The sequence below is a fragment of the Lampetra fluviatilis genome, chromosome 2 (genome assembly GCF_964198595.1).
Source record: "Lampetra fluviatilis chromosome 2, kcLamFluv1.1, whole genome shotgun sequence".
Classification (NCBI taxonomy): Eukaryota; Metazoa; Chordata; class Hyperoartia; order Petromyzontiformes; family Petromyzontidae; genus Lampetra; species Lampetra fluviatilis.
The window spans coordinates 30,276,054-30,294,424 of NC_136276.1; the positions used below are offsets into that span (position 1 = coordinate 30,276,054).

The following is an 18,371-nucleotide window of genomic DNA, read 5'->3' on the forward strand; positions in this document are numbered from 1 at the left end:
TCTGTCGGTCTGTGTGTGTTCGTATATAGTGCCTGTGTATTTTCCTGCAGAAGGGCGCTTGACCAAAGCTTGTAATTTTCTGTTCCCGTCAGCGAATTTACTAATTAAAATAAAAATTAACTTTAAAAAAAGATATTATTTTTTGATACTTTTACACTATTGTTGCTAGGATTGGATCGACTATTTATTTTAAAGCATTAATTATTGAAATGTAACAATTGTATTTCATGCTTAAACGTTATAACGTCACGTATGTTTGAATGACACGGTGCAAGAATAAGGCTCTAAACTCGTCACTTCGGATATTTGCTGCGTATAAATAGATTTATTAAAAAAATATAAACGTGTGCCGAGGTTTACAAATCCTCCAAGTATAAAACTTGTGCTCAGCTAAAAACCCTCAGGGGCCTTCATGGATCTCTAAGTCTAACGTATCACCTATGGAATGTCTCACAGATTCCCGAGCAGAGTCCTGGTAGGGTGGGGAGAACACGCCCGTGAAAACGTTACATCACTGCGTTCATTGCACGATAAATCACGCCAAAAAATGTATTGAAAAAGTAGATTATTTTTCGACTGCTAGTCCTCTGAAAAATAGTGCTTCATGTCAGTCGGATTGGAGAAAAGGGTTATTATAGTTATGGTTAGGATTGGGGTCAGGTTTTTGGAGATCGTGATCGGTTTGAGAGTTTAGGCCAGGTTTATGGGGAGAGTGTTTTAGGATGAAGATTTAGGCCAGGTTCAGAGCGAGAGTGTTTTAGGATTCGGGTTTAGGGGAAGGTGTCGATCTCGGCAGCATCACTGTTGAAGTTCCACGTCACCGCTCGCTTGACGTGCTGGAGTCCTTGCTTCGTTTGCCCCCCCCCCTCACCGGGCGAGCCCGTGACTTCACCTCCACTGCGAGGACGTCTCAATGCCTGTGAAAGCGACACGGTGACGCAAAGATCATTAAAAAAACACATAACACCAGCCCGTCACATTACTTGCTAATTACTGCAATTAGCAGCTCTGCGTCATTTACAGCCGCATGTCTGCGTAATATCACCTCGTTTCAAGGATTAACAAATTAACTGTTACCATCATGATGATGGTATTCATGCACAAACAGCACCGTGATTAAGGGAGCTGAGGGCTATTCATTGCTCACTCTGGGAAATATTAAATCCGCTCGGTGACAACGAAACCAAAAAACTGAGTAATCAATCTCTATGAAACTTACTACACAGCTCATGAACACCGATGCCAAGATCTGTGTAATATTTGGACATGATTGGCAATGAAATAATTCGATCTAAAAATATGTTTTTATAAATGCTAATGTTCGACTGTACAGCAGTCCCATTGCACCCAGGCCTGTGCCTACCGCGGGTGTTTAATTATCTGTGCGTTTCCCCCTTTCCGTGTGCAAGTTCCATCGTGCACTGGTCTCCACATATTGAACGGAGGCTCCCTCATTGCACTGATTTGCTGTCTTTTATTCAAATAAATGGCACCATTTTTGGCAAATATTACACGGGCCTAACTCGTGACCAAAGGTTAGGGTTAGGCTCCATAGGCTCTATGTTTTTTGGCCGACGGTGAAATTCGTTCACTATCCAACAACTTAATCGGGCAATGCTGCCAATCGAAATTTAATTATTGACAACCCGAACCCTGCCAATTGATATATTTTTGGAATTAAGGGCTCTGATTTTGTTCAAGCATCGATTTTTTTTTCACTATTTCACTGTTTCTCATTCGCATTGTTTCTCATTATTTGTCTCTTCGGAGTTGTTGTTACCTATTTGTTTATATTTTCATAAAAAATAACAAATAATCGATTCTTACACAATTTTATGAATGTATTACGGACCTAAGAATCAAGGTCCATTGACAAAATCTATGTTATCATTACACCCACATTTAACGATATTTAAAACTCACAATTACGAATCCCAAAGTAGCCATAGCCCTAATGCATTCCTCAAATCAAGATGTCATCACAGACAATGCCACCGATGCCACCATACCCTGCCTCTTGCTTCCTCCCTTCCCTGATCTATCCACTGCTGGATGAAGATATCTTTCAAGTTGCCGCCGTCTCTCACAGTTCCGCGATGATGCCACAATCCATCTTCCTCCTGCTCATGGAGCTGATCTTATAGCTCCATCTCCTCCGTGGTCGCCCTCTCCTGGGTGATGCCATCCATCCGTACGTTAATCTCTGAAGCAAGCGATCTGACGCCTGTAAGGCGTGCGATTCGATGTGTGCATCGTAAGCTTAGGAATCGATATCAATCACCGAATAGATGCGTCGTTGCATCATGTATGTATGTTCAACTTCTTTCGCACCGTACGTAGCCAACCGTGCTAAAGGGAGGTGTGGGGGAAGGACAACAAACTACCCCTGCCAACCAGTATTCATACAGACGCCACCGTCAAATATACTCCCAACTGCCTGATTGAATGCACTTGGACGGAGTGTGAAGTGGAGACTGCTCTATTCTTGCCACTCGCCCGCTGTGTTGAAGCATGACAATGAAGCTCCTCCGCACAGATAAGTGAATACGGGTCAGCTCGTGAATAGTGACAATGCGGATGCTTTCTGGACGTAGAGGGTGGGTTGAATCGGTGGTCAGAACATTCACAACCTACATGCTGTACTCATGGCCAAGTTGAGTTTGATGGGGGCCCGGTGCTGCTATTGTTTTAGGCGGGAGTGGGGGTGTAAATTCAATTCATTCCCTTTTCTGTTTCACCCGCCACCCATGCCCGATTCCAAGCGACATGAAACAAAAACAAAGTTAACATATTTCATCACACATCTGTGATGATGCAATGGAATTAATTACCAATTTACTTACATAGGATGTATCACAGTGTCGTAGTATTGTATTTACTGGTACTTATACACGGAGGCACCTCAAAAATCGAGGGCCGAGGCTGTATTGCTGCTGTCACCACCTTGTTGCCCCAAGTAACTGAGCCGCTGGGGCAATTTTAGTGAAATTGGGGGAAGGTTATTACTGTGTGACTACAAATGATTGACATGTGGACGAAGGGAGAGGGATACAGACAGATTGGCAGACATATAAAGGGCCATGGAGATAGATAGATGGAGAGAGAGATGAAGAGACAAACAGACCAACAAACCATCATACAGAGGGGACATTCAAGACAGAGGCAGGCAGACAGGTGGAGAGACAGGCAAGGGTAGATATAAAGACAGACCGGCAGATCGATTGGTGGATGGAGAGACAGACCCAGACAGCTGTTTGTCAAAGTGAATACAAATAAAAATCAGCTGGTGCGCTTTTTGCTTGGTGGATTAAAACACCGCAGCATTGCGAAGGTTGATGTTTGTATGCTGAACTTCTTTCGCACCGTACGTAGCCAACCGTGCTAATCGACGGCTTGGGGAAGCCTTCATCCAGAAGATCATGGCTGATAAGAACAAAAATAAGATTATCTCCTTGCTCAAATGTGAAATGGTGCTCATCTCTGTAAATGGCCATTAGCCAATGGAGGAAATTCCACAATCCGGTGATGGCAGTCGAGTCTCTTTGTGGGAAACCCACTGCTGACTTGTCACAAGATAAATAAGAGGTAGGTAACCACAGGTAAGGCTGGAGGGCAGACGGACCAGTGACATGTCACAGTACATAAAGTAAACTTTTTATTTTCCCAGATCAGGCCCACTGAGTTATAAAGATATTTTTCAGAAGCGACCAGGCCACAAATGATAGCTCAACGAAGTGGCTTACCATGTGAAAATGTATAGCAGCCAAATACTCCAGGCGCATGTTTCTAAATGTGGAGGGAAAAACCGGAGGACTCGGGGAAAAATCCACGCAACTATGGAGAGAGAGAACATGCAAACTCCAAATATACAGGCGTCAGGGTCGGAATCGAACAAGCGACCTCCTGCATACCAGGTGAGATAGTTAACATTTCGCCACCGTAGCACCCACATCACGAGTGAGAAGCCCACCTCAGGCCAAGACAAGTCATATCCAGTCGTTCATGAATAATATTTTATTCTATGGGTCTTTCGGTAAAGCCACGTAGATAGAAAAATAATAAAAATATCACGACGTTTCAATTTCAACACAAGCAAATCGTCATCAGGTGAGAAGACGATTGCTTGTGTTGCGATCGGAACGTCGTGATATTTTTATTATTTTTCTATCTACGTGGCTTTACCGAAAGACCCATAGAATATGTATTCCTGCAGTCCCGAAAGCTTTAAGTCAATAATAATATTTTGTTGACTTAAAACAGCCACACTAGAGGTTGCGAAGAAAGCTTTGTTGTGATTATTGTACAGTATTTACATTGGTTAACTCTGTGCATTCACATTAAAACACGTTTAATCGTTCAGCAATACATACAATTGTCCTTTAATTTCTTAGGTGAGTCTGATTCCAATAAGATGACATTTGTCAATGTCTTAGCCATTGATGTAGGACTATGAGCTTGTGCACAATTCATGCCCAAAGATAAAGACGAAGGTCCCTCGTTTAGTGTGAAAAACCATCGGGGGAAAGTGATGTTTGCAAACACCTATTAAGGCTGGAAAGGCACGTGAAAGCGTCACGTGGCGAGCACTTTACGTGCCCATTGTTGATGTTGAATGAATGTATCAGATACGCGTTTGAGGCTGGGTCGACCTAGGAGAGGGCCGGAACAGGTTCGGCCACCTCTGACGGAATACACGGCCAAGAATGGGGCCCAGGTGCTGGGAATGCCACGTGGCGCACGCAGAGCCTGACCACTTTGCACCAACGTTCCGCATAGACACACAGGCCAATGTTTCTCATGTGATGGTGACACGGGATGCATAAGAATCCTACAATAACCACGCAGGCAGGCACACACATCGCAAGGGCAAACACGAGTGTCGGTACAGGCAATCATTCGGGTTTAGTCGAAAGGCAATGGTGTGGTGGGGCACGCCTGTGACCGGCACTTTGTGGAGGCGTGGGTTGGTGGATCACACAAGGATTTTAGGGAGCTCCCCAACCCGCTGGGCTGCGAGGTGGCCAGCAGATGGCAGTACAGAAAGTAGAAGCAACAAAAAAATCCTTAACAGGGTATTGGCCAACCATCCCAATACAAAGACCCTTCCTGATGAAGAGTCTAAGGGGACTCGGCCAAGCTCTTCTGGGTAAATAGCATTGCAATGTAAGGGGTGTGAGTGGTGGCACAGCGGTGAGCGCATTGCTCCTATGAAGCCAGTATCGCAGATCGATTCCTGGCTACGGCTTGACATCGGTGGCGAGTGCCATCTGAGCCGGTTCTTGGTGACCCCCACTTCCACTGAACTATCGTGATGAAGTATGGTCAAACAAGCCCCCCCAATGACCGACTCCCAGAGTGATTAAAGGCCTTCATCCGGCAACGAATTGCCACAAGGCTTGTACATTATTTTCTGCTGCGATATTGTCAAGTACAGCAGCAGCATTAAAAAACTCCGCATTACAAGGACAAAGATCCTCCTCCGTTAGCCTGGACAGACTGTCACACAGAAGCCACGGGCGTAAAGGGCGAGAAGACGCACGTGGAGACGGGCAGGTCGTGACCAAACCACGCACCCCTCCACCCACCGCTCTCGCCTTTGTCCTCTTCGGTTCCGAATGATCGTTGGCCACCACAGTACCACGGTCGGAACGAATGCATGCCGAGTCAACCTTTAGTGGTGATGGTGGTGGGGGGGGGGGCAACCAAGGCCACTTGGGTTCTCTACCGGCGACCGTGGCGATTGCGTCCCCGCGACGCATGCAGCCGTAAGCGAATTGTACGATGTGCATCGTGGGACAGGTGGATCGAACCCGGGCACGGCTTGGGGGAGGATCGCAGCCACTTGGGCGACATCACTCGCACGTACAACAAATCCAACAAAACCCCACCAGCACATGCGGAGCGGTGCAATGCGATGCAGCGCGTTGGTGTCAAACCGCACCGCGTCGAGAGCTGCTTCTTACCGTCTCTCTCCGGAGCGCATTGCATCCCCGCAGAGCAAGCGAGCGAGCTTCCTTCCTTGTGTCTCTCACACAACCTCTCCCATCTCGATTAACACCCCCCCGCCCGTCACCACCATCGACACACACCCACACATCCACGCACACCCCGACACCAGCTCCAATCACAGGCGCGATGGGCGGAAATACGCGCTGTGGGTTTGGGACCAAAGGACCCTCCCCTGCAGGGAAGGGGAGACGGGGCTATTGTCACGGTGGGGGGCTCAATCGTGTGGCGGTGGTCGACGGGGCGATTGGATGCCTCTCGTCATTTGCTTGTGATTTGCAGTTGATGTTCGTGGATGGGGGCGATTACACTGATTTGTGACGGATGAGCGGCGTGCAGTATCGAACGCTGCGGTTTTATGACGCCGTGGTGATGGTGATGGCAGCGATGAGTGGGAATTGTAGTCCGCTGGTGACATTGTTGGTCGCGGTAGTGACGGCGAATACGGACCCCCTTTTCAACTTCACACTCGTGATCTATTTCTTTTCCTATCTACGTGACTTTACCGAAAAAACCTACGAGTACACTCGTGGCCGTTAGAGAGGCTACATCTAAAGATTGGTGGCCTTAGGACAGTGGCGATCAATGCGATGGTGGTGATAATTGCAACGTGGTACTGGTGTACGGGTGCAAGTGCTCACGTATAACTGCATTCAAACAATAAAAAAATAGGCAAAAACATTCTTAATTGGCGAAACAACCTTGTACAGTACACGAAACGCATGATCACAGAATAATCGCGTGCTCCCAAACCATTCTTTAATGTCAAGACGTGTAGCGGACCATGTTAACCGCTAGGGGGAAGCTGCTCACAATTGTCGATCTCGAGCACACGAAAACGGTAACGTTTTAAGAGCTCGCACCGGGAAATTGTGCGTGTACCCACCCAGAATTTGGAGATTGGACCAAAATTGTCGGGCACTTAATATAGGATTAGCAAGAGCGTACTTTAAGCGCTACAAATCAACGTATTCGTGCAATCGTAAAAAGTGGCATGCTCCAGCGTTTTAATTTATGCCAAGTTGGGTTCGTCTACAACGTAACCTAATCGGAAACTAAAGTTATGCGCGTCAGTAATTTCCGGTGAGAAGTTAAAGGTAGCAGTGCCGATCACCTGGGTATTTTTAAACCCCAATCTAAGAATGTTAAAGTTTGTGCCAATAGTTGGGTAGTAACAGTAAGGTCCGATTTAACACTGGGCTTCCTAGTCCGATACATTTAATGGACTTGATTCATTAAGCCGTCGATACCTAAACCCTCTTAATTCTTAAAACCAGTTTAGCAATTTCAGGCTTGGATTGAACACCAATCCATCCATGTAAACCAGCTCCATGCGTTGATGTAGAGATTCAAAACACTACGTAAATGCAAGATTTAAGTTTAAAATGTTTATTACAGTCACACTACAGTTAGTACTGTCAAGGAGTAAAAACTTTGTGTAAACAAATGACTTTCCCTAAACTTGTCATAAGTATTGCATTCAAAGCAAAAACCACCGGCTTTAAGGGCATGGTGAGTGCACAATGTTAAGCCTGGTCCCCTTCAAGATAATGTTCAGTCGCCAGCCAACCCATATAAAATGGGGGGGCACCATCTAAATTAAGGTCGGCCGCCCCAATGGGTTTTGCCAAGACTTGGCCACGTCCTTTCACACCGCTCTTAAATCACCAGTCGCAGGTCATTAAATTACGCAGCACATAGGATCAAGTGGACCTCATTTTCCAACTCGTATCATGTAAAGCAAGCTCAAAAAATAAAGTGTTCTTGTTGCAACACGAAAAGGAGCGTAGCGTTCCACAATTACACACTTGTAATGCGTCAATTAGGGAAGAATGGTGGCAGGTTATAGTTTAATGTGAATGCGATTGCAAACCAATTACAAAATTTGAGGTGTGCCAGACAGACACCCCAGCCTATGTAATGCACACCACTCAAGCCCATTTCGCTGACTAAATGCCCAGCATCGGTCAAAAAAGCTTAAAAGCAATAATGGGGAAAACGAGTGCTGCTGCTCTGCAAGAGACCAAGATCAGGTTGGGGATCAGCGAGTGGGGTTAGTGGCTGGGTTGGCAAGTTTGTTCAGATTAGAGGTAGCATTTGGTTGGCTCGTGTGCCTTCTCCAAACTTCTAGCCCCCTCCCCCAATTGGCCTTCATTTTGTTGCTTTTCGTTTGGCGTTTAACAGCGCTGTGAAATGGAAGTGTGCACAATTGTAAAACTACAGGATCTGCAAAGCTGGGGAGAGATAAGGACAATGACCTGGCACTCTGGAGAAACCAAACGCTGCATTTACACGAGGTGGGTTTTGTCAAGTTAATATGAAAATGCCTTCGGCAGCAACAAGGCAACAGCCCAGCAACTTGTCAAATCAACGACAAAGCTATGCCCGCAATTATACACCACCATTACCTCCCCTCAGCTGATGTGCCCAAAGTGGGGGGCAGTGACATTGAGAAGTGTGCACCATTTGTTAAAGCACCAAAATATAATAACCAGCATCCCCATAAGGAACATTAACCAAGAATGTAATGCTTTGTTCACCCACTTTGCCCTCCAAACAAATGTGCAAGTGTCAATCTAGAAAACAAGGGAATGTGCTTGGTGAATCTTAGTACATCAAGGTGGGGGAGTAGGTGGCACATTTGTCAGGCTGAAAAAAATTAATTTCACCATCAAGCCTAGCACCTAGCAGTCCCCCCCCCAAACCAGGCTGGCCTCATTGATGCCCCCCCCCCCCCCCAACACCCCAGCAGTCAGGATTTAGACATTGACGCCAGAAGCGGCAGAGGGTGGCGTGAAGCCTGGCTCGCAGCTCTCGAGACCGCAAGACAGCGGCACGGCCACCTCGTCCTCGCCACCACAGGGACGCATCTCGGAGAGAGACCTGTGCAGCTCGTGGATTGCAATCCTGCAAACGGGAGGCAGAGGGGGGACATGGAATGACTTGGTTGCGATGCATGACCAATACATTTTTTTACGGCAATAACATAGGTTTAGTAACTTTACGTGGGGGGGGGGGGGGGGGTGCAGTCTAATAGTGGCAATTATTTGTTAATGTATTAAGGCATTGTTAAGCCATCCAACTAGTTAAGCTTTCAAGCACAGGGTAGCATAGACACACCTACAATTATTACCCCAAGTTGGGATTGCACCTTCCTTTAAATTAGCTGTGCATTGATAATGGCAATGATACATGCATCAACGCAAGTTAAGAATTACATATAGTACACAGAGTGTTATTACTGTGGAATGTTTGAGTGAGCAATCTGCCTCTAGTAGTAGAGGCATCATTAGGTGTCGACGGTGTCTATAGTAGCATTTAAGAAGAGCCGCTTGTGGAGTGGTGGTTAAGGTGGCGGGCTTGGTGTTGTGATCATGGTGCAGGTGGCATTGTAGATTCCTCAACTTACCAGTCTGCATTGCGGATTACATAATGCAGCGGAGGCTTGGGGAATCCATTGAATTTGGATGCAGCCGCCATGGTGTACGCGCCCATGTTGCGGAACAGCAGCCAGTCGTCCACGTGCAACTCCGGCAGCTGCATGCGCTCCACCACGCGGTCCAGCCCATCGCAAGTGGGGCCCCACAGTGACGACTCGAACATTGGCTCCTCTGGCTCAACATGCTGCAAACGCCACAAAAAAAAAAGTTTATTTCAACATGCACAACCTCAAATGCTAAATGTTTGCCGTTATCAAAGAGGTATATAAATTTTACCCATCTAACCAGAACAAATTACAAAGCCAGACACTTGTATTGATGCCGAAAACAATTGATCCAAATTTAAAAGGTCAAGAAAAGGTCATGTCCTCCACTGTTTAGCCCTCATTACAATCCACAGGTCAGTTTGATCCACCACAAATCTGACCAAAGCATGGTTAACAACTTGTCACAACTCGCCAAGTTTGACCCTCGGATGGTATGACAACCATGCAAAGCATGGAGTCAAAAGGTGCTTGCCTGCAATCATGCAGGTAGTGTGGGGGTTACAATCGTTTGTATCGTGGGGGTATTCTCGCATGGTACTGTTTCATGTCAGTGTAAAGCAGAGCCAGAAGACAAAAAAAATCACATCTTCAAAAGGGCAGCCCACATGAAGATTATTTAACGATATGCATCTTCAAGACTATTTTTGGCTCAGCAGAACGAGATTCCCCTCTGATGCCAGATAATGTACGATAAAACCAAAGTTAAATATTTTCTTGCACTCACTGTACCTTAAATTGTACATGCAAGAGCTCATGAAAAACAGTTGATTGTATGCAGCATATTAGCAAGACGTCCAAATCGTGACAAGTGAGGAATCTATGGAGGGGAGGAATCAATAAGTTTGTGCATCAATGTTCTCATCAGCACCTCAAACAGAAATTAGAATATTTTCCAAATCTTCCACTAAACGCAGATCATGTTTATCAGACTGAACAGCTCCACGAGTCTAGTTAACCTACATAGCCAACTGCACTTATCTGCACAAATAATCCAGTCAGTGCCGTCAATCCTCACATCGATTGCCTTTATTGCTTTGAATGAGCTGCTTTCCCCATAGCAGCTGTTGAAAGCCACTGGCCATAACCGAAAATGGAGCAACATGTGGAACATTTACCTTGTAAACAATGGGATCTGGTTGAACGTGGTCAAACAGGATGCAATTGAAGGAGCCATACACGCCATCATTGACATAGTACATGTGCACAGGCTCTTCACCTCCTGTTGTACAAGATCAAAAGGAAAGGGTTAAACACAAGGTAAGAATTACAATCCATTTTAAAACAAGTGATAAAGTTGTCACATGAAAAAGGAGATGAGCACAACAGCTGCTGCTGTCAACAGCCAATTACTCAAAAGATGCAGGAACAGATTGCCAGGGTTAAAAAAGGTAACCATTCCACTCCTTCCATAAAGTATTCATAAAAGTTCAGATCTAGAAAAGCCTGCATTGCAATGTTTGACCAATTCGCTTGTAAACAGTTTTTGCAGGTGGATGAAATTTGAGTACCCATAAAAACCAAGTGGGAAACTCAAATTTGCCAATGGATTCACAAATCTAGTTTTCTGGCCATCTCCGTGCCCACAGCTTTGGAGATCGAGATAAAACCCTTCTTAAAGAGCTGGATTGCACCCAGTAAAATCTGCCATCATCAACCCAGCCGAATAAATACAGCAGCCTCGTAAAGAGGACAAAATGCAAAGCAGTTGCCATGAAAACGGCAATGACTTGCCATTGGCGGAGGCCTTGGAGAACGTCTTCTTGGCAATGATGTTGACAGCCAGAGTAAAAGCCGAGGTCACGTAGTAGCGGCCAGGCTCAGCAATGATGTTTACGCCACAGCCCTTTGGAAAGTACAAGTCTAGAGCTGGGTTCACCACAGCAGCAATCTGGGGAGAAATAACAATGCACAAAGATCCCAAAGTAGGACTTAGTCAAGCTGTCAACAACCAGCGATTCTAACAGGTGTAGTAGTGCCAATGACATTGCTAAAACCAATGCCCATGTACCAATTAAGATGTACAAAAGGGAGTCCCCCTAGGCCAGTTATAAATGCCCATTGGTGCATTAACAGATCTCATGGGCCAATGCCAACAAAATGTAAAGCATATTTTGTTATGTTTTAGTTTAACAGAGAACATTTCCCCATCTTGATTATTCGTTTTTAATTATGGTGGCATCTCCATTGCCAATAGAAAATTTTTCACGGAAGTTAAAACTGGAGAGGTAAGACCGGGTAGCGGTAGGCTCGTTAACCGGTGTGCTTGCCACCAAGTTTGAACAAGAGTTGAATGATTATAGTGGTTAAAACAGTTAATCTGCAGGGGGTATTAGCTAATAATCTACAAAACAGTTTAACAACCTGTGATGTCATTGATTATAGTAGGTCACAATGTACAATTTCTCTAAGCCCAAATCTCCAATGGTGAAAATTACCCGCGACTTAAAAGTGGGGCAAAAAAAACCTACTTTCCAAATAGGACTCATTAAATCAATGTTAAAACAAACCAACCTCATCAAAGGTCAACTTTGCGTTTGTGTCAGAGCCAGGGAACCCTCCTCCAATGTCCAGCAGATTCATGTTGAAGCCCATTTCAGCCTGCAAACAAGCATTCGTGTGCATATTAGCATTTGTATTAAGATACACCTACCAATGTCATAGGTTCCAAGATGCATTTAAAACTTCAACCTACAAATTGCTTCAGCAGTACAGCAATGACAAGCTGGACACTCAAGCCGATTTTTTTTTAATTGAAGATTTAATTTAAAATGAACACCACTTGGGCACATACAATGACGACAATAAAAAAGCTAACAAACCAGTCCATTTAGGAATTCGGCATTTAGGGGATTAGACTATAAAACAGTGTAAAAAGCGACCGAGTGGAAGCTTTCACATGCACCATTTTGATAGTTTAGATTTTTCCATGCAATAGTAACCGATATTGGTAACCTGTGCAGTATGCTACATAAAGATTGGGTAACAGGGATTTTGCAGGTTGAGAATACATGTTAAGTGTCCTTAATTATCACGCAGTCAAAAGAAACAATTAGGTCACAGCCAACAAAAAAAAATCCCAAGGATAACCATCTGGGAAACTTACAGCGATGTTGAAGAGCACACGGGCATCGGCAATGGACTGTGCATACGTCTGTGCGTCTTGACAGCCGCTGCCAACATGGAAGCTACATGGAAGCCAAAAAGTACAAACGTTTAAATTGGGAAATTGGCGACATTACAGATATAAAACAATTGTGAAAAATGTTACAGTACGTTTTTTGTCAAGTCATTGGCGACCTGCGTCTGGGACCAACTTGGTATAAATTGAGCAGTTTAATCATAGACAGTTGAAACCCAAAATCAAAACCAGGATCAAGCAGTTCTAGCCGACTAGGACACTGCAACCTTATTTATGCGAATATTCACCTCACGCCCACAACGTCCACACCCAGATTCCGCGCGGTTTCCAGGAGTTGGCGGCTGGCCTTCAAACTGGCACCAAACTTCATGCTGAAGCGGCAGATGGACTTCGAGTCGTCCGTCACAATGCGCAACACCATCCTGCAAAGGACAGCCATTAATTAGATCCTTCTGCCAATACATTTTTTATGTCAGACAAAAAGTGCCCCAAAACAAAATGGTTTATATATATATAAAATCTTCAGAGTTTACCAAATTGGATTGCCTATGGGGTGGAGGGGGACAAAATCGCACACCCCTCACAAACATTTAATAAGTGGACTAAATATTGAGCATTTGTCAAATACCAAGGAGAATGATGAAATGACATCCACTGACTAAGGACTCTATTAATGTGCCACTGGTTGTCAGACTAGCCAAAGACAGACCAAAATAAAAATGGTCACTAAAACACAGCTGGGCTGTGTGGGAGGGCGCATCCTCACTTGGCATTGGGATTGATGCGGGCTGCCTTGTGCAGCTCGGCATCGTTGTCAAACGTCATGAGGTTGACGCCGTGCTCGGCCGCGTAGCGCACGTGCGACGCTTGCTTGCAGGGGTTTGCATAGATGATGCGGTCAGCGCTCACACCAAGGCTCTGCACCAGCGCTATCTCCGCCTGCACAAAAAAAGATTTGAAAAGTTAATGTAAAGACACAAAGGTGCAGAATCTGTGCAAGGTGTTCACAACTGACATTTCATGTAGGAATAAGATTCAATGGGATTTAAACAGGATTCAAAACTTTTTATGCGATTAATTCACAATGCCACCAGACACATTTGGGGAAAAATATTTTCGAGTTGAATCCCTCTAATTTACAAGGCAACCAACTGGTCGCAAGGGTGGGCTATAGTAAATTGCTACATGCCCATTAAATACAAGCATAAATACCAAGCAATAAGAGTGTACAACGAGGTATTGTTCAAATGATGAAAGTTCATCAACAGGTGTTCCAGAACAAACACATAATAGGTGAAGTGGGTAAAGGATCCTTAACAGGTCAAATAAACCTAGGTGTGTGAAGACCGTGCTTCTAGGCAGATGGACATGTACACCTAAATGCACTGGTTTCTGCCAATACAGCTATTCGTGCACTGGGTTTAAAACGTACGACTTTTCCTTGCAAACATGGCATTTGCAGTAAAGATTTAAAACTACCGATGGATTCTAATATACAACTCTTTTAAATAAATCCATATGGGCATTTTTTTGCATCAAACCACCAATTTCCTCCATCTGTAAAGCAAACGATTTTTACAAGCAGTTATTTCCAATTGTCTTGATGCCTTTGTGTAGCTAACTATTATTGGGATAGTTTAAGAGCCCTTTTCTCAGGCTTATCCCAATGGCCCACAACACTGACCATACCTTGCTGGCGCAGTCGAAGCCAGCGCCCAGCGTGGCGAGGGTGTGTACGATGGTCTGAGTGTTGTTGCACTTGACAGCGTAGAAGGGCCGCACACGTGGCAGGGTGCCGAGCCAGCGCAGGTGCTTCCTCACGATGTCTCCCAGGTCCACCACGTAGAAGGCATCCTTCTCATCCTGGGAGGTGACAATAGAAACGACCCGCATTAAGAAAGCCCATTAAAAAAAAAAGGCACCCAGCAACCCATTTACTCAATGTCAATGTCTTAAAACTTTATATTTAACCAAATTCTCAGTCAAGGGCATATTTTGGCAACTCTAAAATAGCTGCCCAACCCCCACAAACTGATCAATTGATCCCATGCAAGCACAAGGACCCACGCAGCTGCCCTGCCACCCTCCATTACATTTCAAATCAATAGTACTCTTGTCAAAACCACCCTCGCAGCAGGAGGTGTTGCCTAAAAGACCACGAGTAGGATAGAGAGGCATTCTTTCCAGATCAACCTCAAAGATTGCAAATTCCTAAAGCCCTTCCAATTTTCAAGAGCCCTTTTTTTACTTTAAGATAAGTTTTCAATTTTGTCTAAAATATATTTATCCTGTACCATCTTTCCAACCTCCATGTACACAGGCAAACAGGTTGCTTCACAAAAAAGGAGCCCAACTCCAATTGCGTAAAAAAATCAACATTACAACCGTTGAGGCACTTTTGCAGTTATATATTTAAAGCAACGTTTAAGCAGGTGCACAAGTTTGGGATTTAACATATTTATTAACTATAAAATTGAGTGTCAGAATTGTGGCTAGGACACAGCACTACAAAAGCAGTAACTATAGTTTAATTTCCAGCCACGGCTAACAATGGCAAGTAGTAGAACTGGTCCTATCCACCACCCTCCCCCCACTTCATGACTAATAGATTGCTACTGGATGAAGGCCTTCCTAGACTGAAAAAGAGCACTCGTTTCAGTTTCATGAATTCCCATATCCCATTTTTAAAGCATTTTAATCATCAATGTTGATATGGGCATTCCATTTCTCCCACTCTGGCCAAAATTTAAAATCCATAGCCGTACCAATATTAACAGTGTCACACGCATTTCAGACAGTTTATGTATGCATTTAAGGGGGACTTTATATTACTTGAAAAGGACGATTCTATGTAGTTCTTTTTTTCATCATACCGTTCTCATTTCTTGGATGCGGGCCTCCAGCATATCATGAAGGCTCACGTCATCCTCCAGTGGAGTCAGCTTCAGCTCACTTGTTTCAAGTCCAGACATGGCTCCCTTAAAACTTATTTTCACTGTGAAGAGAAAGAGGGGTGCAAAGAAACTCAATCACATTGTGCATGGGAGTCTTTCAATGCCACTTGCTACCGTGGCCTGCTAGACTGCAATGATGTATAATCCAGAGGACAATGAGGCGCCACAAAGCCAACTAATTTTATCATCACACAACAGCATTTTCATGAGGGTGTAGTGATTTCAGTGTACTTGCTGGCATAATCGGATGCAGGTATTGTTAAGGGGCAACAGACCGTTCATTAAGCATACATGCCAATTTTGCTTAAATTAAAGCCCACTCTTAAAGCTGCTTGCCAAGCAAAATATTTTTGAATGTACCCAACACTAAGCAATTTTCAACATGAAATATTAGTACCATCAACGCTAAACAAAGCCAATTTCAACAAAACCACTGTGGAAAAGAGACTAAAGTATTTGAAACAGAACGCTTTCCATAGTGAAGATTGAATATAGATGTGTTTTCAGGAGAAGACAGTTTGGGGAGTACAACTGCAAAAATAGTGCTTGGGATGGTGGGGAAGAGTAGACTTGGAGCGACACTAACAGGAAAAGCTCATGGGGCTTTCCAAGTATGGATGGGAGTGTGGCAAGTAGCTATTTTAACAAGTGGAGTTGGATGATGTATTCTAAAACCCATCTCATTTGTTAGCTCAAACTGATTACACGCAAAACATTAACAGACAGGCTATTTCCACTTACAGGTCACTTCGACACCCCCCCCCCCCCCCAAGGTAAACCCCTAATAGAGGTTTGCTGCCAACCCCACTGTCAGTCCTGGTTTCTCAATTTATGCCAGGAATTGTACTCGAGTTACCACGTTTACACAACCCATCTCTGCCCCCCCCTCCAATTCTTAAACCGCATTCTTCTTGATTGGTGGTTGCCAAATGGTGACGCAGCACCGCCATTTTTGGCGAGAACGCTTGGTGTGCGTATATATAGCAGGTTAAAGCTCTACAATTAAGACTACTAATGTATTGTGGCCTCCACTTAAGGGAGGTCAAGAGTCCCTCCATCGATATTTGGTCGACTCTTCCACACTGGTCACACAATGGAAAAGTGTACCGTACCCCACACCTGACAGCCACCACACGCCGTTGAGCCAGCATGTGAATACGTATATATATATTTGGATAATTAAAATGGGCAAAGTGGCTTTTTGTTGCACATGGGGTTCGGGCGAAAAAAAGACGATCGCGGAAGACCTTACCGTGAAATTAAAAAGATCCGAGTTCAACAGAAGGGCTTCGTCACCGAGGTCGCCAAGGGGGCTCTCTGTAGTGCTCCAGATGAACAAGGGAACCCGCTAAGAGGCCCTTTTCAGTCTGGTTTGAGTAAGTGTCCTAGAGTAAGAGGCCCACCCACCACGCAAAATATATAGCAGTCATTAGGAGACAATCGCAACAAAGCTACTTGCATTGTAATTAAAAAGCGAGCGCATGTGCGCCACACGTTGTAAAACCGAGACACGAACTCGCCCACATCCTAAAATTTGCGGCACCGGTATAAAGTTTGGACATTTCTTTAAGTTTCGTGATAAAAGCATAAACACAGGGGTGTTTTAAAAAGATGGACCCGATTTCAAAGCAGACCCAAAAAGAGTACCGCTTTTAAATTGGGTTCATCTTTTTGAAACTCCTTGCATAATGCACGATAGCCACCTCAGTAAATTAAGTCTCTCGAGACGCCAAAGTTCATATGGAAAGCAGTTACTTTGTAATAAACCGTATAATGGCGCGTACTTTATTTTAAAAGTTGTAATAAACACTTATGGATCAAACAATCACTATTGAGAGACTTCTGATATTTTACCAAATTAGTTTATTTTAGTAAATTCGTTTTTTTGAAGGCTTCCGGTTTCAAGAACATTTTTATTAGGTCCTGTATGGAAAAGCACGTTTAATATTTAATACAAAGTCTAAGCACATTGAAAGGTTACACATGCCATTTCGTTGATTAAAAAAAGACGTTAGGTTTGGGAAACAACTTTTTTTTTAAACGTAAAATTTAAACTCTCATGGTTAAATTTAACATTTCCGTGCCACGTATATTTGGAACCTTCCTCTCAATCAATAATTTGTTTTTTTTAAACGGACAGAAGACGCGAGCAACGCCAACAAAAACGCACATTTATAAGGATTACATAAGCAGGCAATTCTCGTACGTCATGTAACGCACGAATTGAATCCACGCAGTAGTTTGGCACGACTCGTTACACAATGAGTCACACCACGCCACGTAACGGAACCGGCTTTTTCTGGCCACGTCCGACAGGAATACAAATGTAAAAAAATATATATACACCGGATAGACCTTAATTTTATTACACATTCGTTGCTAAACACAAAAAAAAAATTACTCGCGCACACATACCCACATTTAAACACGTTTTACAAATAACGCGCACGCTCGAAACACACATTTACCTTAAAAAGCATTTACAAAGGCTTTTTCCATTGAAGTCTACGCGTCGGAATTGGAGTGCAAGGGACGACGCAGCGTGGAGAGGAGCAGCAGCAGCGACAATGCCCTCGTGCTCGGCCCCCGCCTTATATAGGCGTGACAGTGTGGGCGGGGTAGAGAGGGGGAGGGGCGGGGCACTTTGGGTGAGGGGGAGGGGTGGCTCTGCGCGCGACGCAGCCAGCGCGAGCCGGCTTGCGGCGGATTCCCGCCAACCAGCGTCACGTGACTGCGCTTCCCCCCCCTCCCCACCCCATCCGGCCCACAATTGTCATACCACGTG

The 18,371-nt window shown here is 44.6% G+C and overlaps 1 protein-coding gene across 1 annotated transcript; it reads right to left on the minus strand.

The window, feature by feature from the left end:
* Nucleotides 1-7,379: 7,379 nt before the first annotated feature.
* LOC144945292 (antizyme inhibitor 2-like) lies at nucleotides 7,380-18,176 on the minus strand. The gene is made up of 12 exons (XM_078873703.1): nucleotides 18,055-18,176; nucleotides 16,839-16,971; nucleotides 15,506-15,627; nucleotides 14,322-14,495; nucleotides 13,399-13,571; nucleotides 12,920-13,054; nucleotides 12,597-12,678; nucleotides 12,005-12,091; nucleotides 11,225-11,381; nucleotides 10,609-10,712; nucleotides 9,416-9,630; nucleotides 7,380-8,913 (listed from the first exon to the last, which is right to left on the minus strand). The coding sequence occupies exons 3-12, from the start codon at nucleotides 15,602-15,604 to the stop codon at nucleotides 8,766-8,768; spliced, it is 1,374 nt and encodes a 457-aa protein (XP_078729829.1). The 5' UTR covers nucleotides 15,605-15,627; nucleotides 16,839-16,971; nucleotides 18,055-18,176; the 3' UTR covers nucleotides 7,380-8,765.
* Between the last annotated feature and the right edge of the window lie 195 nt (nucleotides 18,177-18,371).